Consider the following 21,278-nt stretch of genomic DNA (forward strand, 5'->3'; position numbering starts at 1 on the left):
GATTTTTGTGTCTCAAAAGTGGAAAAATTTTGGTGCACCACCACGAATTAAAAATATGATGTTATATTTTTTATTTGACTTTCACTTTTTGATAAATATAACTTATATTCACTTTTTGTTATATTTTGAAGTTACTTTTAACTTTAAATTTTTAACTTAAAGTGAGTCCACATTATGTTATAATTTTAAGTTGAGTTACTTTTTAATTTTTCACTTAAAGTGACTATATAACTATATAGTTCCAGTTTAATTTTTTATTTTTAAATCAAACGCTTATTTAAATGTTACTTTTTAGATGATGTTGATATGTTATATTTTTTAATATGATAGATAAATATTGTTTATGACTCATTTAGTAACATTTTTATAAATTAAAGTGGATTAAATGACTTTAAGTTATCAAAAGTGGACATTTTATATGCAATTACATATAAAATCCACCAAAAGTGGACATTTTACATGTCACTGCATATAAAGATCAACTTGGTGGACCTTTTTGATGTCATTACATCAAAAGGCTATCATAAGTGGACCTTTTTAATGTCACTGCATCAAAACTTAAGTTTTTATGTCTTTACATCCTCCTCCAAAAGGTGCGATCTTGCTTGTTTGCCCAAAAAAGTCTGATTTACCTTGTTTGCACATTTTAAAACATGCTATTGACTCCAAAAAGTCCGATTTTCAGCTAAAGCATGTTTTAATATGTGTATTGGCCTCCAAAAAGTCCAATTTTGAAGAAATGTATGTCTTTGCCCTCCAAGAACCTGATTTTGATCATAAATGGAAATTTTCTTGATGGATTTGCATGGGATTTTTTTCCATTGGAGACATTTTTTATTGGCAATGAGTTTTTTTACATTCAAAATGGATCTAACAAGCACAAAAATGTTTTTGGAAGCCCAAATCTAGGGCACATTTTTGAAGAAATCAGAAAATAATTCCATTTTTTATCCATGTTTTCGCTCCAATCCAAATCGGTTTGGCTTTATTTGGTGATTGCATTGCATATTAATGCATGATTTGACGTTTAAACACCAAATCGTTTTGATCTTGCACCATGGTGAAAAACGTTTTTTTGCTACAAAACGTCCCAAGCACATCTATTTCAAAACATTGGATCTTGGAGTAATCTTAGGGCACATTTTGGCATCTTTCAACAACTATCCCTTGATTACTGCCTTCTCCCATTCGAATTTGCAAAAGGTTGAAAGATTCAAACATTTTTGAAGAATTTTTCAACATTGGAGCATTTTTCTCCTTCATTGTTGGCACTTAATCTTCATTACAAGCACAAGAAATGTCCTCACCATCAAAATCCAAAGGCAAAATGACATATCAATATGATAGAGAATTCGCTCATGCAACTCCCTCATCAGTCATATCTATTCTGAATAACATGATGGACACAAAGATTGGTTATGTGGACATAGTTGATTTTCTATAGAGAGTTGAAACTCCAGTTGGCCATGAAATGAAGTGTATCAAAAGAAGCAACATTCACTTGGTGTCTACTTTTTGTATGGAGGTCATAGAACCTAATTTCATTCTCGGATGTGCACGACGTTTTACTCTAAAGACAAAGACTATCAAGGACGCTGATGGCAAGGTTGTCATTAACCTTGATCTTGAGGTTATTGAACAACTCTTCAAGGTTCCACATAAAGCAAAATGTGTAGATTTGACCAAGAAATAATCTTTGTCATGCTGGAATGAGAAGAAAGGTGATTATCAAAAGTATGTCAACATACTTGTTAGACAATAAAAAAAACTTCTCAAGATGGCCCAAGACCGTTCACCGGTATAACTTCAAACAAGAATATAAGGATCTCATCATCCTTCTCAACAGAATATGTGACCTTAAAGATTCTACTGATTTCGAGCCGTGGATGTATAAGTTCATGTTTCAAATCATGGAGAATAAAGAACACATCTTTTGGCGAGAGTTCATCAGCACTGCACTTTGCCAACAGATACTCAATGTGGGAACTTCGGTACCTTTCTACATGAACTCTTAGCTTGTTTACATTGTTGCTGCCATGGGATCTTTCTCTGGTCTTTCAACCAAGGGAGATCATCTTCAGGTTCCTATTTGAGATTACTATGATCAAATCACTTTGGCAAATAGTAAATTTTATTATAGAAGAGTCCAAGATGCCTTCTTTGGACATTTCCGGTGTTTGTTCAATAAGCATTTATCTATCAGAAGAGTATTTGATGTGGCATAGGAGAAGGTGAACCAATACGGCTATATTTTCATTCAATTTCCAACTTTCACATTCTTGAGAGTTGGATATTTCAAAAGTGAGCCGTATAACTTAACTACGTATGCTACAAATCGAATCTTCTTCATGGAGCTAGCTAGACAGCTCATGGACATGAAGAGTGATCAGCATGATATGCATAGGCCTAGTTTTGGCATTACCTCAACTAAACCTTTGTTTATTGGTAACTATTTGATCATTTCCATGCCTAAAGCAAAGAACATGGAAGCATTGTTGTAGATGATCACCTTGAAGAAGTTCAAAGCCAAATTTGACTTTGACTACCAAGAGATGAATTATCAAACAAAAAGAACTTATACTCATGTTCATCGCATCGAGGACGTCTGGATTGATATGAGGTCAGAGCTTGACATCATGAAGATGGAATATTGCAGATTAACCCTACATCAGATAATCTATTTTAACATGTTGGAGATCCCCTCAGATTTTCAAGTTGAAGATGATGGCAACATCCTTGATCCGGAGTTTCATCAAGCCTGTTTTGATAATAAGTGTCATTTTCCTATTCAATGGCAACAGAAGGAAGGTATGTCTATCATGGACAGATTTCAATCCATCTTGGTAAATACCAACAAATGGTTGAAAAGCAAAGGCCTTTAAAGAGTGAATCCTAAGATGGGATTGGATTGTGGAAGTTTTGGTCCTCCTGGCAGGAAGTCACAACCGGAGATCATAGGGAAAGATGGTACTTTATCTTCTAATGCTAAGGGTTCCCTCAAATTCAAATTGAAGGGTGGGAAAGGAGCCAAATCATCTCAAATCTTTGAACCAATGTAAGAATCAGAAGAAGAATTGCAAATAGAATCTGATAAAGAAGATTCAAATAAAGAAAGGGAAATCATGACCATATCTCCCCCAAAGCCTGCACAAGCTTCTGCACCCTCTATACATAAAGAGCCTTATTTGCATGAAGTCAATGGCAATGTGGATTCATTCTCCACTATTTTTACTCCTTCCATTCCAGTCTTGAAAGTTAATACAATGGCTCTTCCTATTTCCTCTACTACTCCTCACATCCCTGGAAATGAACACTATGAGCATTTAGCAAATGTGTTTGAGGATTTTCCAACTCTTACAAGTGGTCAAGTTTCCCAACTTGATACATCTTTCACAGGGTTTGAGCCTTTCATGACTAAGTCTTCTCAACTTGTTCTTATGCCTTCAATTGTACACACTGACTCTTGTTCTGTTACGACAGAAATACAGTCAGGATCAATGCCAATGGTCTCCACTATAGCTGCTTCCACGGATGAAGGTTTCAGCCTGCCTGCATGGTTAAGAAAAATAACAATTAAGAGGAGAAAAGTAGTTGTTCCTCCAAAGAATCTCCCTGTTAAGAAGATCAAATCCAAATCTTTGAAAGATAAGATTGTTTCAAGGATTTTGGTTGATTCAGATAAGACCAAATTTGTTGAAGTCGTTGAGCCTTTGGTGGATAAATCTGTTGAGGAACTTACTCGTTCCGATTACAAGTTTACTAAGGTTGAAATCGGAAAGCAATCACATTTGAGTATGTGGTCATCAAAGAGGCATATGTGTATGTGGTTGTTGATCATCAAAGAGTTCATTCTTGTGCGACTGTTTGGTTAAAAATTTAAAAAGAGTCAAGACACTTGAGAGTCAAGGCAATGAAAGGTGAAAGACAATGATGGGGTCTTCACTTCGTAACTGCTAGAAAATGAAGGGTCAAGGCAATTTTATATATTCTTCAAGAAGAATTTGTATGTCATGGATATTGATATCTTGTGTTTTAGAATATGTGGTTGTTGATCATCAAAGAGTTCATTCTTGTGTGACAGTTTCGTAAGAAAAACCTCAAGACATTAAAAACTCAAGACACTGAGGAGTCAAGACAATGAAAGGTCAAAGACAATGATGGGATCTTCACTTAGTAACTGCTACAAAATGAAGGGTCAAGGCAATTTTAAATATTCTTCAAGAGGAATTCGTATGTCATGGATATTGATATCTTGTGTTTTTTAATATCACTTCAGTTTGAACCTTGTATTTGGGCATATTGTATTTCAGACTTTTGCTTATTCATCAATAACAGGATATATTTGTGGCTGGATTTTTCTCCCTCAAGTTGGAGAGTATTCTCAGGATAAATTGTAGTGTCTTAGTGTTCATTATTTTGCGTTTGTTGTTTATCTTCAATTTTGGCATGAAACTTCAACATGGTATAAGAACAAAAATATTCTGGAGATGAAAACCTCTAGGAACTTGACAGGAGAACTGGACAGAAACCTGGTTCTTCTAAGGTATGGATTTGTGACAGAATTCACACTCGTGCCAATTTGAAATTTGTTAAGTCTCTTATAGAGCAAATCTCCAAATAAGTTAAAATTTGATATTAAAATTGCAGCTAATTGGGGCTCAACGTTGTTTGCGGTATTTTCTATCATTTTCAATAAGGTTGTAATTTATGTACGGAAGTTGATTGCCTGTGTGCTGGTTTTGATTGCAAATATATATAAAAATTGCCACCCCAGACTGTTTTAATGAAGAAATAACAATTCTGGAAAAAAAAAACTTTATGGTTTGAACTTATCGCATATATATGTCATTCTTTAGTCCATCAGTAGCTGAGAAGCATTAATATTTGTATTTGGCAGAATATCCTGGGCCCAGGTCTATTCGATTTACTTGTTGGTTGGAATAATACTTTGACAGGGCAATTATATTCATATTACCATGAGTTTTAAGTATATTGTTGAGAAAGAGATGTGATGTCCCCTTTTAGAATCATTGTTTACTTTGCCTTTCCCCTCGAAATTCGATTAATAATCTTTTATTGTTGCCCTACTTTTTTATCTTGGAATGAAATCTCTTGTATATTTTATTGAAAAGGTTCCCTGCTTTCATTAGAATTATGTCACCACCTTTCCTTGTTGACTTTAAGAGTAATATATTATTTCCCAAATTTCTATCCCTTGTCATGCAAATGAAACATTCTTTATATCTTCCAAGACGGAGAAGAGTTGCACCTCTTCATCATGTATAACCTTTTTTACAAATACTACTCCTTTGAGAGACACAACTTCATTATTGTTGCCTTCTGAAAGTGTCACAACCTTTCATAATTACCAACCTAAAAGAGTCACAACCCTTCATCAGTGTTACCCTTCAAAAGAGTCACAAAATTTCATTATTGCTGCCCCTTTAAAAGAGTCACAACCTTCTAGATTTAATACCCTATATTAGTTCATATGCTCTTTTTTCTTCATTTTTCCCCCTCCCCAAAGAAGTTCTCTTCTCCCTTTTTATATCTCATGTTTCAGGTGATCACAACTTTTCGTTTCATGCCTCTTGACCCTTCATTAACTTAACTAAGTTTCATTGTGTTATATTCCAATTTTCTTATTCTTTTTATATTTAGTTAATTGATAATTATTATTAATTAATAATTATCATTAATTAATTATTATTATTATTAATTTATTATTATTATTATTATTAATTTATTATTATTATTATTATTAACGAACTAACTTATTTTATTAATTTATTTATTTATTTTATTTTATTTTATTTTCATATTTTATAGATTAAACTATATTATAATTATATCATTTTACATTGTATTATTCATTTAATTATTTTTACATTAATATTGTTATTTATTTATTTAATTCTTCTTTATTATTATTTATCTATGCTCCACGGGGACGTGTCCCCTGCCTCTGTACCCTAGTACCCGTACCGGGTACGAAACGGGGACGCGGGTACGGATTTTGGACGTACCCTGCGACGTCCCTTTTTGAGGGGAAAGGGGACGGTCCCCGAAACGCAAAAAAAAAATTCGTAGGAAACTTGGGTACGGATTTCCGTACCGGGGACGGCGTTCCCGTCCCTCGCCGGTACCCTTTTGCCCACGCCGTCCCCTATTTTCCAGCCGGCCGCGGGTGAGTTAAAAAGTTTTAAAAAATGGTTTTTTTAAAAAAAAATTTAATCTTTTCTATTCCGCCTAGGGCCCACATGGATGTTAAGTTGTTAACCCTAATGTGTCTTCTTAAATAGTTAAAGTTGGAGTTCATTGCTCATTTGGAGTTGTTTGCAAGTTGGGAAGAGGAAGAGGAAGAGGAAAACATTGAACATTCAACAACAACAAAAGAGGAGTGTGTTTTGGAGGTGGAAGAGAAAGTTTTGCCTTCATTTCTACTTCATTCCAGGTATGTTTTTTATTTTCTTTTTGTTTGATTCAAACTTCATTGTTGTTTGTTGTCATTTTTCATTTTTTTCAATGACATAAAGAGGGCATGTTAATGGAACATTGAAATTTTTTTTTTCTATAACTTGCAGCAGTATACTATAAATCATTGTAAAATCCAAAGGCAAAAACATGAGCAGCAGTGAGAGTGAGGGAAGTAGTGATAGCATGGAAGTTGCCATGCAAGAAACTCAAGTGTCACAATTACAAAGACCAAGAAAAAGACCTAGGGCAGCCATTGATGAGCCTAATGTAGATGTCCCTATGGAAGATGCAATGCCTAATCCATTTGAGTGCCCTTCCAAAGCCTTAAAACAATATGCCAAAGGCCCATTCAACCCTAAGAAACCTCTCCTACAATTTGCCACAAAAGTAGACAAGAATAAGCAGAAAAATTCGGGAGGTAGTAGGGAATGGGAGTGTCATTTATGTAAGAAGCATTATTTTGGGAGCTACACAAGAGTGTATTGCCATCTTTTATGGATAGGTGGGCAAGGGGTGAAAGGTTGCAAAAAAATTACGGAGGAAGAAAAACTTGAGGCCAATAGGTTGTATGTGGAGGGGGAGTTATTGAAATCCGGGGGTCCTATGAGTAGCACACCCACACCCTCATTGACTCCCACTAGCACTGTTAGTAAAGGGAAGGGAAAGGCCAAGACTAAGAGAGATACTAATGTGGCTGATTTATTTAACATACAAGCAAAAGATAGAGCTGAAGAGTCCATTGGCAGATTTCTTGTTGCTCATGGCATACCATACCATGTTTCTCGTTCCTCATTCTATAAACAAATGTGCAAAGATATTTATGCTGCTGGTCCCTCATTTGTACCACCAGGAGAGACTAAATTACGCACCACTATCCTTGACAAAGAGTACTCAAAAGTAAACATTTTGATGGAGGATATGAGGCAAACATGGATGAGTGATGGATGTTCTATTATCATGGATGGTTGGACCGATATCAAACATCGGCCACTCATCAATCTTATTGTCACTAGTACAGCAGGGGCCTATTTTCTTAGAGCCATTGATTGTTCGGGAAAAAAGAAGGATGCATCCTTCCAATTTCAGATTTTGAAGGATGCTATAGAAGAGGTAGGGACTTCAAATGTTGTGCAAGTAGTCACTGATTCAGCCCGTGTGTGTAAATCAGCTGGATTGATAGTAGAGAGCACCTATAGACACATTTTTTGGACCCCATGTTGTGTACATGCATTGAATAACACCTTGAAGGACTTTGGGAAAATTGATTGGATAAAGACTATGGTGTTTGAGGCTAGAGACGTGCAAATGTTTATTTGCAATCATCACACATCTCTTGCATTATTTAGGACATTTTCCAAAAAAGAATTCCTCAAGCCTGTGGAGACTCGATATGCTAGCTACTTCATTTTGTTGGAGAGGATGCTTGAGGTCCAAGAGGCCTTACAATCCATGGTGGTCAATGCAGAGTGGAATAGATGGCATGAATCAAGCACCCCAGATGGAAGACTTGTCAAACGAAGAATCCTAGATGAACATTGGTGGACCACAATGAGGTAAGAAACTTAAGAATTGGTGGATATCATAATTGTTATTATTGCTGGTTTAATAAAAAAAAAAATTTGATTTAAGCACTTGCTGATTTTTTTAACATATTATGTTTCTCACTTGCAATTTTCTTTCATTTGCAGATACATTTGCTCCTTCATTTACCCTATTGTGCAGGTCATTAGATATGCTGATACTGACTCTCCTAGCCTTGGAGAGATTTATGAGACTTTTGATAGCATGCTTGGGCAGATCAAGCAAGCTGTTAAAGATAAGGAACCTACTTTGGAGTTCTATGAGGAGCATCTTAAGCCCATTGTAATGAAAAGGTGGAACACTATGAACAACCCACTTCATATGGCAGCCTATGCAGTCAATCCAAAATGGTATGCACCAAGGCCTGGGAGAGTGCTTCCATCTAATGATGAGGAGGTGAGTTTAATTTATTAAAGAATTCTGATTTTATAATACATTTTTAAATATTTTATTTTATTTGTAAAGTTTATAAACTCTAAGTTCTCATTTCTTAATTTTTGTTTGTTCACTATAGGTGAAGGACGGCTTCTTCAAGGCCCTTTCAAAAATGTATAGTGCAGAGGATGCTGCAAAAATTCGAGGGCAATGGCTTGACTTTGCCAATCTTCGTGGTCCAACATTTGGTAGACCAGAGGCGAGGACTGATAGAGCTACATTAGCTCAAAAGGACCCGATTGGATGGTGGACATGGCATGGTAGAGATGCACCTGAGCTGAAAGCCCTTGCCACCCGTCTTCTCTCACAGGTTGCGAGTTCCTCTGCTGCAGAGAGGAATTGGTCTACATATAGCTTCATTCAATCGGTCAAGAGGAACAACCTTACCTCTAGACGATCAGAGAAGCTTGTGGCTGTTCATAGTGTATTGCGACTACAGGAGCAACAGAGTCTTGAGTATCGACAGACTCCAGCACTACGTTGGGATGTTAATCCTGAGGATGCATTGCAGATTGATGAGGATAACACACCCCCAGGGCTGCTTGGAGTTCCATTGGATGAGGACCCTCTGCCTACCCCTGCCAGTGATTCAGAGGATGAGATTGATGATGATCTTGATTTAGATAGAGATTTAGATTCCTAGAGGACAGCCATATATTTGGCTTTCTGCTTTTCAGATACTCAGATACATTATTGCTTTTGATTATTATGGAGTTGGACATCTCATTTACACTTCTAGTATTTACTTTCATTGTGTCATTTTGATTTTCATTTCATGCATGATGATGATAGATTGATACTTGGAGCCTTTGGGCATTTTTGCTAATTGTATGCGATATTCGGATATATCATCATATCATATTCTCATTTTGATTCTAATCTTAATAGTTTTCAATTTCCATGTATTCTATGGTGAATGGTTTATCAATGTTATGATTTATCATTGTTATGGTATGCATATCAGAAATATATCTCTAAAGAAGTCTAATTCTCCATATATAAAAAATTTAAAATCCCCTATATTTTATAGCCGTCCCCTGAGGTCCCGTCCCCTAAATTTTGGCTTCGACCCGTACCCGTACCGGAAACACGTTCCCGTCCCCTAAAACGTCCCCGTCCCGGAAACTCCGTGGAGCATAGTTATTTATTAAATAAATTATATTACTTCATTATATATAATCATAAAATCATATTCGAGAAAGGGGACATTATAGTCTACCCTTCCCCAAAATTGCTTGTTCTCAAGCAATCTAAACTTTAGTGTTAGTGGCGTCTCCAATATCCAATCCAACGACCCTGAAATGGAAATTTTAACTTGCGCTTACAATTGTAATATATTTACAACTATAAAATTATCAAATCTAAAGATAATATTCAATTTAAAATACTAAGAATAATTCATTTTGGAACTTATCTTGATGTATTGTAATACTTCCTGCTCCTAGGTATGCATTCTCTTGTCCCATGGTGAGTCTAATGAGTGATCCTTATAATCCCTGGGAGAGACTTTATCATTTTCTAGACCTTATGATTACTCTTTCAGGATGCATCCATCCATTATAAATCCTCATAGAGACTTTATCTCTTTCCAAGCCCTTATGGATATCCCTTTAGGATGTGTCCATCTCTATAGTCCTTAGGAGAGACTTTATCTCTTCGTATACTTGTACGGATATCCCTTTATGATGTATCCATCTCTATAATCTTCAAGAGAGACTTTATCACATCCCAAACCTCTATGGATATCCCTTTAGGATGTATCCATCTTTGTGGTCCATGGGAGAGACTTTATCCCTGCCCGGGCCTATATGGATATCCATTTAGGATGTATCCATCTCTAGGATTCCTAGTAGAGACTTTATCCCTTCCCAAGCTTTAATGGATATCCCTTTAGGATTTATCCATCTCTATAATCCTTGGGAGAGACTTTATCCCTTACCATGCCTCTATGGATATCCCTTTAGGACTATCTATCTTTATAATTCTCGGTAAATATATTATCTCTTCCCAAGTCTCTATAAGATAACATAAGATGAGATAAGATAATAAGATAATAATATTAATGTCCAACCAAAAAAAACAACAAGGGTTTATGGGACTGAGCATACAAATAAGAGAGCCGACAAGAGAAAGAGCACCAAACAATGTCCGAGAAAAAACAAAACAAGAAGCAAGGGCAGAAACAAAAAGCCAAGTCAAGAACTAGGGATCCTTCCTTGGCAAAAAGAAATCGGTCACAGAAGGGTATAAATGCGAATGATCAAGAGTCCTAGATCGTCGTTGAGAACCGTTGGAAGAGTGTTGCTGCTTGGAAAGATTGGTGCAATGTTTGTCCGATTTGGAGTGAGTGACACTGGATGACCTTTTCGCACCCCGTGGTGGAAACAGGGGGGAGAAAAGGTCGGCGATGAGCTGATCTGAGGTATGACACTGAGGTAGTAGTGACTACAAGGTATGATCGCGGAGCTAAGTGACCTCCTAGACATAAAGTGCAAGGCACCGCTGGTCAATGTAGCTGAAGAACGTTGAAAGAGAGAAGCAATCTTTGAATAGGAAGTGAAATCTCCTTCAGATCTCATAGTAAGACAATGGAAACTAAAGTCAGTCTCAGTCTCAACCTCCACCAAAGTACACGGCTGACAGATCCAATCGTCTCTATCCATATGGTGGTCGGTCTGGACCCGAAGACGATGGGAGCCAACTCTGAAGGAGCCCAAAAAGAGATGCAGGGCATGACTATAACGCCAAGAAAAATAAGCAGGTAGAACAATAACCCCATCATGAGTCTCAAGAAAATGCTCCGCATAGAAGGCCATCCTCGGACGTAGTCCACCTAGAGGATTACACCAGGTAGTGGTAATGTACTATCTATAGATATTCAGTCTGACATGCTCATTCAACTCCTGACGTAAGAGAAGAAGGTGAGCCAAAGCATCCAACAAAAACTGGTATGGAGGAAGGCGATTAATCTCGATCCCAATCGAACTCAATAGAGAGGTGGCCTAGGCGTACCAACAACAAGATCTAGTGCTAGTATCAGATCTCATAACCGTAATAGAAGAACAATAGACCTTGTAAGAATATCTATGTGTATTAGCAGTCGAATCCACAAAACCACAAAGGCGATGGAGAAACCAAATCAAATCAGATATGGCCGCAAGTTTGAAGGGATGAACTCCAAACTCGGCTAAGATAATGCTATGAGGGGTGAGTTTGTGACATCTGATGATACGTCGTAGAAGCAAAGTTTGAACGCGCTTGATAGAGGCCCAATCCAAGAGAAGAAGAGAAGGTCCCCAAACCACAGAGCCATAGGGAACAGTCGGCCGAACCAAGGAGTCCAGGAGGGAAAGCTTAGACGAAATATCCTGAAAATGATGTTTGAAGCATTGTCTCTCAAGAATGGCCAGGGATCCCATGCCCTTACTGACTCTAGATTGGATAGTTGGTCTCAAACTGAAGCAGGGCCCAGAGAACTTCACCCCGAGGTACATATAGGAAGAAGTAATCTCAACCTCCTTTCCCTGAAAAAAGAAATGAAGATGAGAGATATTTAGCTATTAAAGATCATAACCCGAGTCTAACTCAGATTGACCACAAGTTGACGGTGATCACAAAAAGAAGCCAAACCATCTAGGAATCTTTGTAAACTATCAAGGGAAGAGGCCAATAGTACCACATCATATGTAAAAAGGAGAATGGAGATCAAAACCTTATGCAAAAAGCACTCATCACCAAGGTACGAGGACTTCATAAGGAAGTCCTAGAGCTCGTTGATATACAACCCAAACATAATGGGCGAGAGGGGGCAGCCCTACTTCACCCCGATGGTACTCTAATTTGGAACAAAAAAGCCCTCAAGAGTCCTGAATCTATCAACCACATTCTCGTATAGTCTCATAATAGCAGTCAACAACATGTCCGAAAACTAAGTCTCTGGAATAGGGCCATCCTAAGAACGAAATCAAAAGCCTTGCAGAAGTCCACAAAACAGCGATAGACTTTCTCAGAACGGTGCCTAGCCTTCTCGATAACGATCCGCAACGTAAAGATGTGATCCATAGTTTGGTAGTCAACACGAAAACCAGCCTAGCTTCTTACTCTACAACCTCTCCTATCAAGCTCACTGGATAGCATAGTGTTTAGAGTAGTGGCATAAAGTTTGGCAAGTGTATGCCCGATCATGATGGTCCTGTAGTTGTCAGGGTCAAAGACAGGCCAGGACTTATGAATAGGCTAAATCACATGTCGCAACTAAGAATTAGGAAACCCAGTATAGACCACTCTATTAAAGAGTGTAGGGAGGTAGGAGCCAAGGACTGATGCACCAAGCTTGAAAAATTCAGCCTGGAAACCTTCCTCGTTAGCCGCTCTGTTGCAGCTCGTGGATCTAATGGCCTCATAAATGTTGAAGTGGGTGAACAAATGGCAGTATGGAGGCAAAATGAGATGGAGAGATGGTTGTCCAAGAATGTCATAAAGTGTAATGGTGTGAGAGGTTAGAGAGTGAAAGTCAAGGATGGAGAGCGGGGGGAACACCGAGGGAATAAAGTGCACTAGAAGATCTGAGGATTGCAAATAAGTGTGGAGTGAAGGGATCTGCACTAAGAAGAGATGAATGAACATTTCTTGCAGCAAAGAAAACAGATGTAAGAATAATACAGGTGGGTGAAAGTAGGAGAATGAGTCCCAAAAGAGGAGCGAACAGAGCAATGGAAAGATTTACAGTCAGCGGTAAACCATTGGTTCATATGGCATGTATTTCGATGCTTAGACCTATGAAAGAGGGCAGAGCAGTGAGGGATAGAAAAGAAAGCGAACACCCAAATGGCATCAGCAAGTAAATCAAACATGGAGGAGGCCTCACACCAATCACTGAAGCTAGCAAGTGGCAGGAGACTCCTGAGATGGTAAGAAAAGAGTTCACCATTACCCTTGTAGAAATGAAAGCGAGTAAGGGGGTAGAGAACTTTAGACGAGATGCGAGGAGGTTGGGGAGAAGGCGACAGATATGGTGAAACGCGAAAAGCAATGCTAAGAAGAGCATGATCAACGAAGGAGAGATGCGAAATGGTGAAGTTGTGAATGGAGGGAATGAAGGAGGAAGAAGTGAGGGCATAGTCCACAATGTGTGCACCACCACAATGGGGCCAACAAGTAAAGAGCTCAAAGCCAAGGAAGGAGGACAGACCATTCAAAATCAACAAGCTGAAGGAATCACAGAGCTAGAGAAGGTGGTGACCATAACAAGAAAGCGGCCCAAGAGCATCATCTAAGGTACACTAAAGTCCCAGAGTGGTCAGATCTATCTTAGAAGTGCATATCGAATCAAAACCACAATCATGTATAGGAGTCTAGAGATTCTTGGTTCATGTATTAAAGTCCCCAAATGATGATGCTACCCAAAGTAGCAAACAATGAGATGCACTCTTGAAGGTCACAAAATGGGTCCCCATCCTCGGCCCCATGAATGGCATATGGAGAAGAGATCGGTGGAAAACAGCACAGAACAATAAAGATGTCCCTCTGTCGGTGATTCCTACGACCAATATGGACCCACATGAATTTGGCAAAGGCGTCGGAGTGAACCACTTAGGTAGAACTGAAAATATCATCCCTAATCAAACAGGCAACACCCGCAGACCCCACAAAAGTACAAACCTCCTCTCTACGTACTGACAGCCACCGGTACCCAACATATCCTAGAAGAGGGCGCATGGGACTCTCATGGGTCTCAGTGACGGCCAAAATATCAGCAAACCCCATCGCATCGTGAAAGTGACTAGGTAATGACCATAAAGAGTCATTACCATTCCAGCAGTTGACAAGAAGACAGCAGGTGGAGGGCTTCCTCTTGTTTGACTGTTGTCGAAACCGTCATGCAACCTTGGAGATCTAACTCGCTTCCCATCCACTAGTAAGGGAAACACTTACAACTTCTCTAAGGTTCCTAATAAGAAACTCATTTTCCAGCCCATCTAGCCTCCGCCACAATCCCCCAAGCGTGTTTCGGCTCTGTTACCTGTGCCTTCGTGAGATCTTCATCAAGATAAATTTTAGAGGGGAGAGAGAACAACTTTCTCTTCACTCTAAGAGCACAAAGCTTGTCAAAAAATGAGAAAAACTGGATGAAGAGGGCATCTCCTAGGCCAAACCAACATTTGTCCAATGTGATCTCGAAGATACCAAGCTGATCAATCAGCAAAGAGCATCTAGCAAAGAGAGGGTTGGAAGTGGGAGAGAGACCACGTATACGTAAGTTGAGCTCACTAGCCTATCTCACACGCTCATCATCAATATTCCCCTGAACAATCTTATCCAAGCTCAATAAAGGTGCAATAGTATTTGTGTTAGTGTAGAGAGCCCACGATTTCACCTTCTATTCAGTTTCAAAAATCAGGGAAGAGTGTATTGTGGCCATTTCTATTTGTTCTTTTATTTTTTCCAGCCCATCCAGTTGCTCGATGATGGATTCTAAATTGGATTTCAAGCCTGCAATTTCAGAGATGAAGGTATTGGAAAATCCTTTGATATGAGAGGTGTTCAGTCATATTCAATCATGTGGCCTGTTTGAGTTCTGCAATTACCTCCGTCAATGATATAACCTATTCTGTGAGTAGAGTATTGTTTGATTTAAGCTTATTCATGTGGTCACAAAGCCTCTAGTAGGTCAGAGGTTGGGTTTGTGGCAAACAGGTGTCTCCCGTAGTCATTTTCAAACAATAGATTGAAGTACCAAAAATGAGTAGTTGTCTTTGCATAAGAAAATCATTGCTCGTTACAAGCAAATCGATCAAGCCCTATATCTGTTACAGTAGTTCCTCACACTGTCAAACCAGCAACAAGGAGCAGAAGCTTGGGCATAAAAGGTAGAGAAAGTAGAGAAGATAGAGAAAACCCAAAAAGCGAGCCACTGATAAGCAAAACCAACGGCAATGGAGACAAAGGGCGGAGCTCAGTGACAAGCAGAAGTTGTTTTTGTAGCGTCTCACAAAAGCACAAACAAACAAGAAGAAGATGATAAAGAGTACATTGTCGGGTTGTCGAGTGGCCGAGATAAATTCAGCACAACGCGAGCGAGCAAATATCATTGAAGCCATATCCAACCTGAGTAAAAACCCGCGAGTAGCCCTTCCCAGTCCAATACCCACAAAGAATGACTGTAAACTAAGGAGGACGAAACCCATGCGACCCACCAGAATAGAAAAAAGGCAGCAACAGACACACACTAGAATCAGATGTGAGACACGTTGGAGCCAGACGTGATGTAGGAGAGCCACGAGGAGACCATACACGAGATCTAGCAGGAGAGACAACATCCGTTATTGCCAAGGAGTTGCAGAGATAGATTGTGCGTTTAATTTGATCGTCGGGGTCAAGCTGTGGGAGAGATTAGGACATATCCAGCTCTATCCATATTTCTCCCTTCCAATCAAGCGCAAGAGCATAAAATGAAAAAAAAAATCATACAGCCTCTTAGCCCCTACTTAGGGGTTAGCATACTTGATGGAGGGTTTAGTTTTGTTGCTTCTTGCTTTGTTGTGACCATCAAGATCTACTATTAATCTATCTTTAATTATCTGTCACATATGTACTAAAGGCTTTTCTCCATTATTTTTTATATTGAACAATTTTCATATATCTTCTTTAATTGATCTCAATATATTCCTTATTCTTTCATTGCTTCACTTTTGTTTACTTCTCGAATGATTTCATGTATATCTCTTGCTTACTTCAATTGTCCACACTCATAAGTTCTTCATAAATATTCCTACAAATCTTTCTAAGGGTCTTTCCCAAATATGCTTTATAATTCACTTCATAAGCCTCTTTACTATGCCTTAATGATTTCATAATTTTGTTTTATGTCTTTTTTCTTCATTGCTTCACTTCACGAATTTGGCATATTCTTCCTTTCACAAACTTCAAATTTGCTAATAATCTATTCCAATATGCTACAGAATTCCTCATGAATCCTTCATAGAAATTTATATATACCTCTCTTAACATCTACTAGTGTATTCAAAATATATTTCTTTATGTAACACACCCTTTTTTCCTTTTAATCTTCTCTTGATCCTAATCAACATGTATTCTTTAATTGCTACCACTAAAAGGCATCTTTTGCAAACTATAACAAATCCTTATATTTTGATATTTGTTCAGAAGGAAATCATATTAGTGTTTCTTGAGACATCTTAATATTGGCACTAACTCTTTTGACTTACAGTTCAAGATGTTAATGCATATTAATCATTTTTTTTCATATTACAACATTCCTTTTGTTTCATTTTTTAGCATTGCTCTTAATAGAGAGCTTTGCAATGACGTGTGTCTCTTTTTTAGAAATGGAGACTTGTCAAACCTTAACGTTGTTTTGTTGTCTAATGTTGAATAATGATATTGTCTTTTCTCTTGTAATTGAATGATGAATATTCCCTTTCAATATACTTTCTTATTTGATGATTCACAGTTTATCTTTTACCTTGCAGGATCACAGGATCATGCTCTGATACCACTATGATGTTCCCTTTTAGGATTACTTAACTTTGCCTTGGCCCTCAAAATTTGATAAATAATCTTTATCTTGGAATAAAATCATCTTTATACAGTATTGAAAAGGTCACCTCCTTTCATTAGAATTAAGTCACCACTTTTCATTATTACCTTTGAGAGTAATATACTATTTCCCAAATGTCTCTCGCTTCCTCGTCATGCAAATGAAACATTCTTTATCTATTCCACGATGGAGAAGAGTCGAACCTCTTCATAATGTATGCCCTTCGTAATGGTCACAACCTTTTTACAATTACTACTCCTTTGAGAGACAACTTCATTATTGTTGCCCTTTGGAAGAGTCACAACCTTTCATAATTACCACCGTTTAAGAGTCACAAACCTTCATCATCATTGCCCTTCGAAAGAGTCACAATATTTTATTATTGCTGCCCCTTTAGAACAGTCAAAACCTTTCAGATTTAATACCCTATATTAATTCATATGCTCTTTTTTCTTCTTTTTCCCCCTTCCAAATGAAGTACTCTTCTCCCTTTTTATATCTCATGTTTGAGGGGCTCACAACTTTTCATTTCATGCCTCTTAACCCTACATTAATTTAACTAAGTTTAACTGTCATGAGAATAAATGGAACACTTAGCACTCATTGGATCTAGGTGAGCACTCATTGGATCTAGGTGATGGTCAATGAGTTTGACTAAAAATCACACAATTAAATCTTGATAGAAATATCACAATTTGACTTGTTGTGGAAATTATCTCCTACTTATTAAGTTTAACTAAGTTATATTCCAATTTTATTATTTATATATTATTTTTATTCTTATTCTTATTCTTTTTATATTTATCTAATCTTATTGTTATTAATTAATTCTTATTATTAATTAATTATTATTATTATTGATTGATTGACTTGTTTTATTTTATTTTTATATTTTATTGATTTAATTATATTATAATTATATTGTTTTACATTTTATTATTTATTTAAATATTTTTTATATTTAAGATTGTTATTTATCTATTAAATTCTTCTATATTATTATTTATTAAATAGATTATATTACTTAATTATTTATTTATTATAAAATCATATTTGAGAAAGGGGACACTACAAGAGATATTGTAGTGAATATTTCATCCTTCATCCATTGACCTCTAAAGCTTATTGGAGTTGAGTAATATAAACTTTGTGATAATCTCTATTGGTTGACAATTATTGTTAGAGGTGAAGATTGAAATATTTACCCGAAAGAGTTTCTAATGTGTTTGCTATAGTTTGTGTCAAATATTTATATAATTCGTTGTCATGACTATAGTCCACAAGCAACTGATTGTAAAATCTTGCCTCCATTGGTCCCCATGAGTGCGCCAAGTATGCAGAGATATTTTAGTACAAAAGAATTTACAATTGCATTTTTGCATAGTCTTGTATTGCCTTGTTCAACTAATGGCATACAGGGAAGATGTATTTGTTGGTGATAATGGAGAAGAGAAGTGTCAATTTGTCTCGGTTGATTCACTTCCTAGAACCATTACATATATCTTTAGAAGTGCAGTTCGGAGAGATGTGTTTGTGTTTGGGCGGTACATATTAGTGTGAGACTAGAAGTGGTACAAAGGTTAATCTAGAAACAAATATTTATGTTGGATAACTCAAAACAGTTTTAGCATGGAATTTTGGAAGTTATTTATGTTAATAACACTCATCCTGGGCACGAATGGTAATATTATTTTGTAAAATATTAATGTTGGCAGGTTACAAAGTGGAAGCGGATACGGTGTTGGGCATTAGAACTCGGAAGAAAGTGTGAATTAGTTGTTGGATGCCACCTTCTTGGTGCATTTCAACAATAAGCTTGAGATTTTGACATCATCATTACCTGTTGGACGTTCTCATAAATTCACTGTTGTTGTCTACTAGAGCTGTGCATAGTGATGTGGTATATAAAGAAGACTCTATTGTGTTGTTGAATATGGAAGCCAAATCTCATCAACAATGGCATTAAATACTCATCTAGTATGAGTTAAGGGCAAGAATTTACAATCAGTAGGCTTGTAACTGGATATGACTATAATATACAGGTTCATTCTTTGCATTGGGCAAGGCATGACCAGTGTATTGTTTGGTTTGAGCGTGCAAATACACTGCAATAACTCTTCCTTCATATCGGCTTAGAGATTCTGAGGGAGCTTGGTGATCCATGCAGAATGCCAAGTCCTTTGCAGAGGATTAGCAAGCTCATGAGGCAATGTGGCTTCAAAAGCTCCTTGTTTGGTCAAACATTGGAGTCAGATTTAATTTATTATGATAATCTAAGTTGTGAGAATACTACCCTTCAGGAAATCTCTGCTGGGAGGGAGTCTTAGTATCAGTTACTCGTTATGTGCTATAATGCACTTTTCTCTATGACGGAGAAATTAGAGGTGAAAGCCCTCGTAAAGAATAGAAATATTCTATTCTGGCTAAAAGAAAGCTAAAGAAAGCTAATAGATAACTACAGCTAACTAAATATTAGAAACATTCTAATATTTACAATAGATTACAAACAGATAACCATTAACTAATAATAGAACCTTATCTATTATCCTAATATCAGCTAGGGTTTGAAGAGCAGCACTTCATATCAAATCTATAAAGAAAATTTCTGCTGCTATCAATCATTTTGGATGCCACTTGAGACAGCCATACCTTCTTCAAATACTGGGCTTCTATCCTTTCTTTCAAGTATGTGTGTGTGTCGATTTTGGTTTAATAAACTTCAAATCTGAGAGACTAGTCTGCTGTTGTAATTGTATCAGACATATATGACCTGATGCTAATAAAGTGAACTTTCATTAAGAAGCTTGTTGTTTTTGTTTTATGCATTTAGTATTTACATTTCTACATGGTCTTCATTATTGGGTATTGATAACAAAACAAGAAATCAGAAACCAGACCTTGCTGGCAAAGCGTTTGAAAAAATGTCGAACATCCAAAACTTTAAAAAAGTACAGAATTAGTAAGGGGTTTTTACAGGTTTACCCCCTCTGTGTGGTCAACCAAGATTCAAGAGGACCTAGAAAGAAATTTAGATTCTGATTTGTCATAATGCACTCTGATGTGTACATTTTCTCTATATTGTCTAGGCTTGGAAACTGCTGGCTTTTAGGCCTGGCATAGTCAAATATGTATACTTTGATTTCTATCTAATTTATGGGTTTCTCTTTATTTTGAAGTTGTAATAGTATGTTACTTTGACTAAAACCTATTCTATTAGAACAAAAAGATGTGTCATGGAGAGCACAGACAGCTACAAAGGGACCATGGCACATTTGAACCAGTAGCATTTAAGAAGAATGTGAGCTTACTGATCTCAAAGAGGAGAGTTACTGAGATTAGATCTCCATTTCTCCTATAAATATTTCAATGTAATTCTAAGAAATATATATTTCAATTGTAAGATTTGAAATGTGTACAGTATTTCCTCTCACTGGTAGTAAGACATACAGGTTGATTGAAACTGAGATGGTTTTTTTTTTTGGATATAGCGATTGAAACTTGAAACAATGAGTCTAATACTTATAACAAGCCATTACAAATGAACAGCTCCAGTTAGGATTAAGTTTCTTGCACAAGGATGATCCAAATCCAAGTACAAGACTCTCATTTGAATGCAATGAGTGTCTTCATGAATTAAATAAACAGTACTCAGCAATATGCAGGAGTGAAGACACGAATAGAATCAAAAAATAAATTTAGATAAATTTGTCCTTAAAGAAAATATCATAACTTTTTACCACAAGAAGTTTACTCCTGAGTCCCACAGCATCTGCAAGGACTTTGAAAAGCATTGCTCGAGGTCGACATAATCCATTTTTTATTTTTCCCAGCAATTGAAATTCAAAGATATCTGCTACTGAGGTGCCATCATCTATAATATACTTCCCAACACTGGCTTCAGAAACAGGTCCTCCATAGAAATCAGACACCTGCAGAGTGTAAAATACAAACATAAATAAATCAATTTTAATGTTTTCTTTTGTCTGAAAAAAAAAATCAAAGTCAATATCACAGATTTGTTAATTTCAAAAAAAATGTTATTGTAATGTCATAAAATGTTAAAAACCAATAATTGCAACTATAAAGTCTTTCATCTAAAAAGCACCCTCTTGTGTGTATTTATCAGCCCACCTCTTCTGAATCTAGAATTCATAAGAGTATGAGGAGACCACTGCTGCAATTCTAAAGCTCATCAATATCCTTCTGATAAACCAATTCCTTCTTT

At 36.9% G+C, this 21,278-nt stretch overlaps 2 protein-coding genes across 5 annotated transcripts in view; one reads left to right on the forward strand and one right to left on the reverse strand.

The window, feature by feature from the left end:
- LOC149569670 (putative serine/threonine-protein kinase SIS8) overlaps positions 1 to 21,278 on the reverse strand; it is a 311,948-nt gene that overhangs the window by 226,593 nt on the left and 64,077 nt on the right. For all 4 annotated transcript variants that reach the window (XR_016362787.1, XM_089822389.1, XM_089822391.1 and 1 more), the window contains exon 4: positions 20,791 to 20,982. Coding sequence is in view for 3 of the 4 variants with exons in the window: in XM_089822389.1 (XP_089678515.1) it covers positions 20,791 to 20,982 (192 nt within the window). In the remaining variant the exon portion in view is untranslated. The remainder of the gene's footprint in view (positions 1 to 20,790; positions 20,983 to 21,278) is intronic.
- Positions 6,353 to 9,252, forward strand: LOC149569672 (uncharacterized). The gene is made up of 4 exons (XM_089822393.1): positions 6,353 to 6,454; positions 6,585 to 8,030; positions 8,166 to 8,454; positions 8,573 to 9,252. The coding sequence occupies exons 2-4, from the start codon at positions 6,625 to 6,627 to the stop codon at positions 9,134 to 9,136; spliced, it is 2,259 nt and encodes a 752-aa protein (XP_089678519.1). The 5' UTR covers positions 6,353 to 6,454; positions 6,585 to 6,624; the 3' UTR covers positions 9,137 to 9,252.

Source organism: Cupressus sempervirens, chromosome 3 (assembly GCF_028749045.1).
Source record: "Cupressus sempervirens isolate cs-2001-9-10 chromosome 3, ASM2874904v1, whole genome shotgun sequence".
Classification (NCBI taxonomy): domain Eukaryota; kingdom Viridiplantae; phylum Streptophyta; class Pinopsida; order Cupressales; family Cupressaceae; genus Cupressus; species Cupressus sempervirens.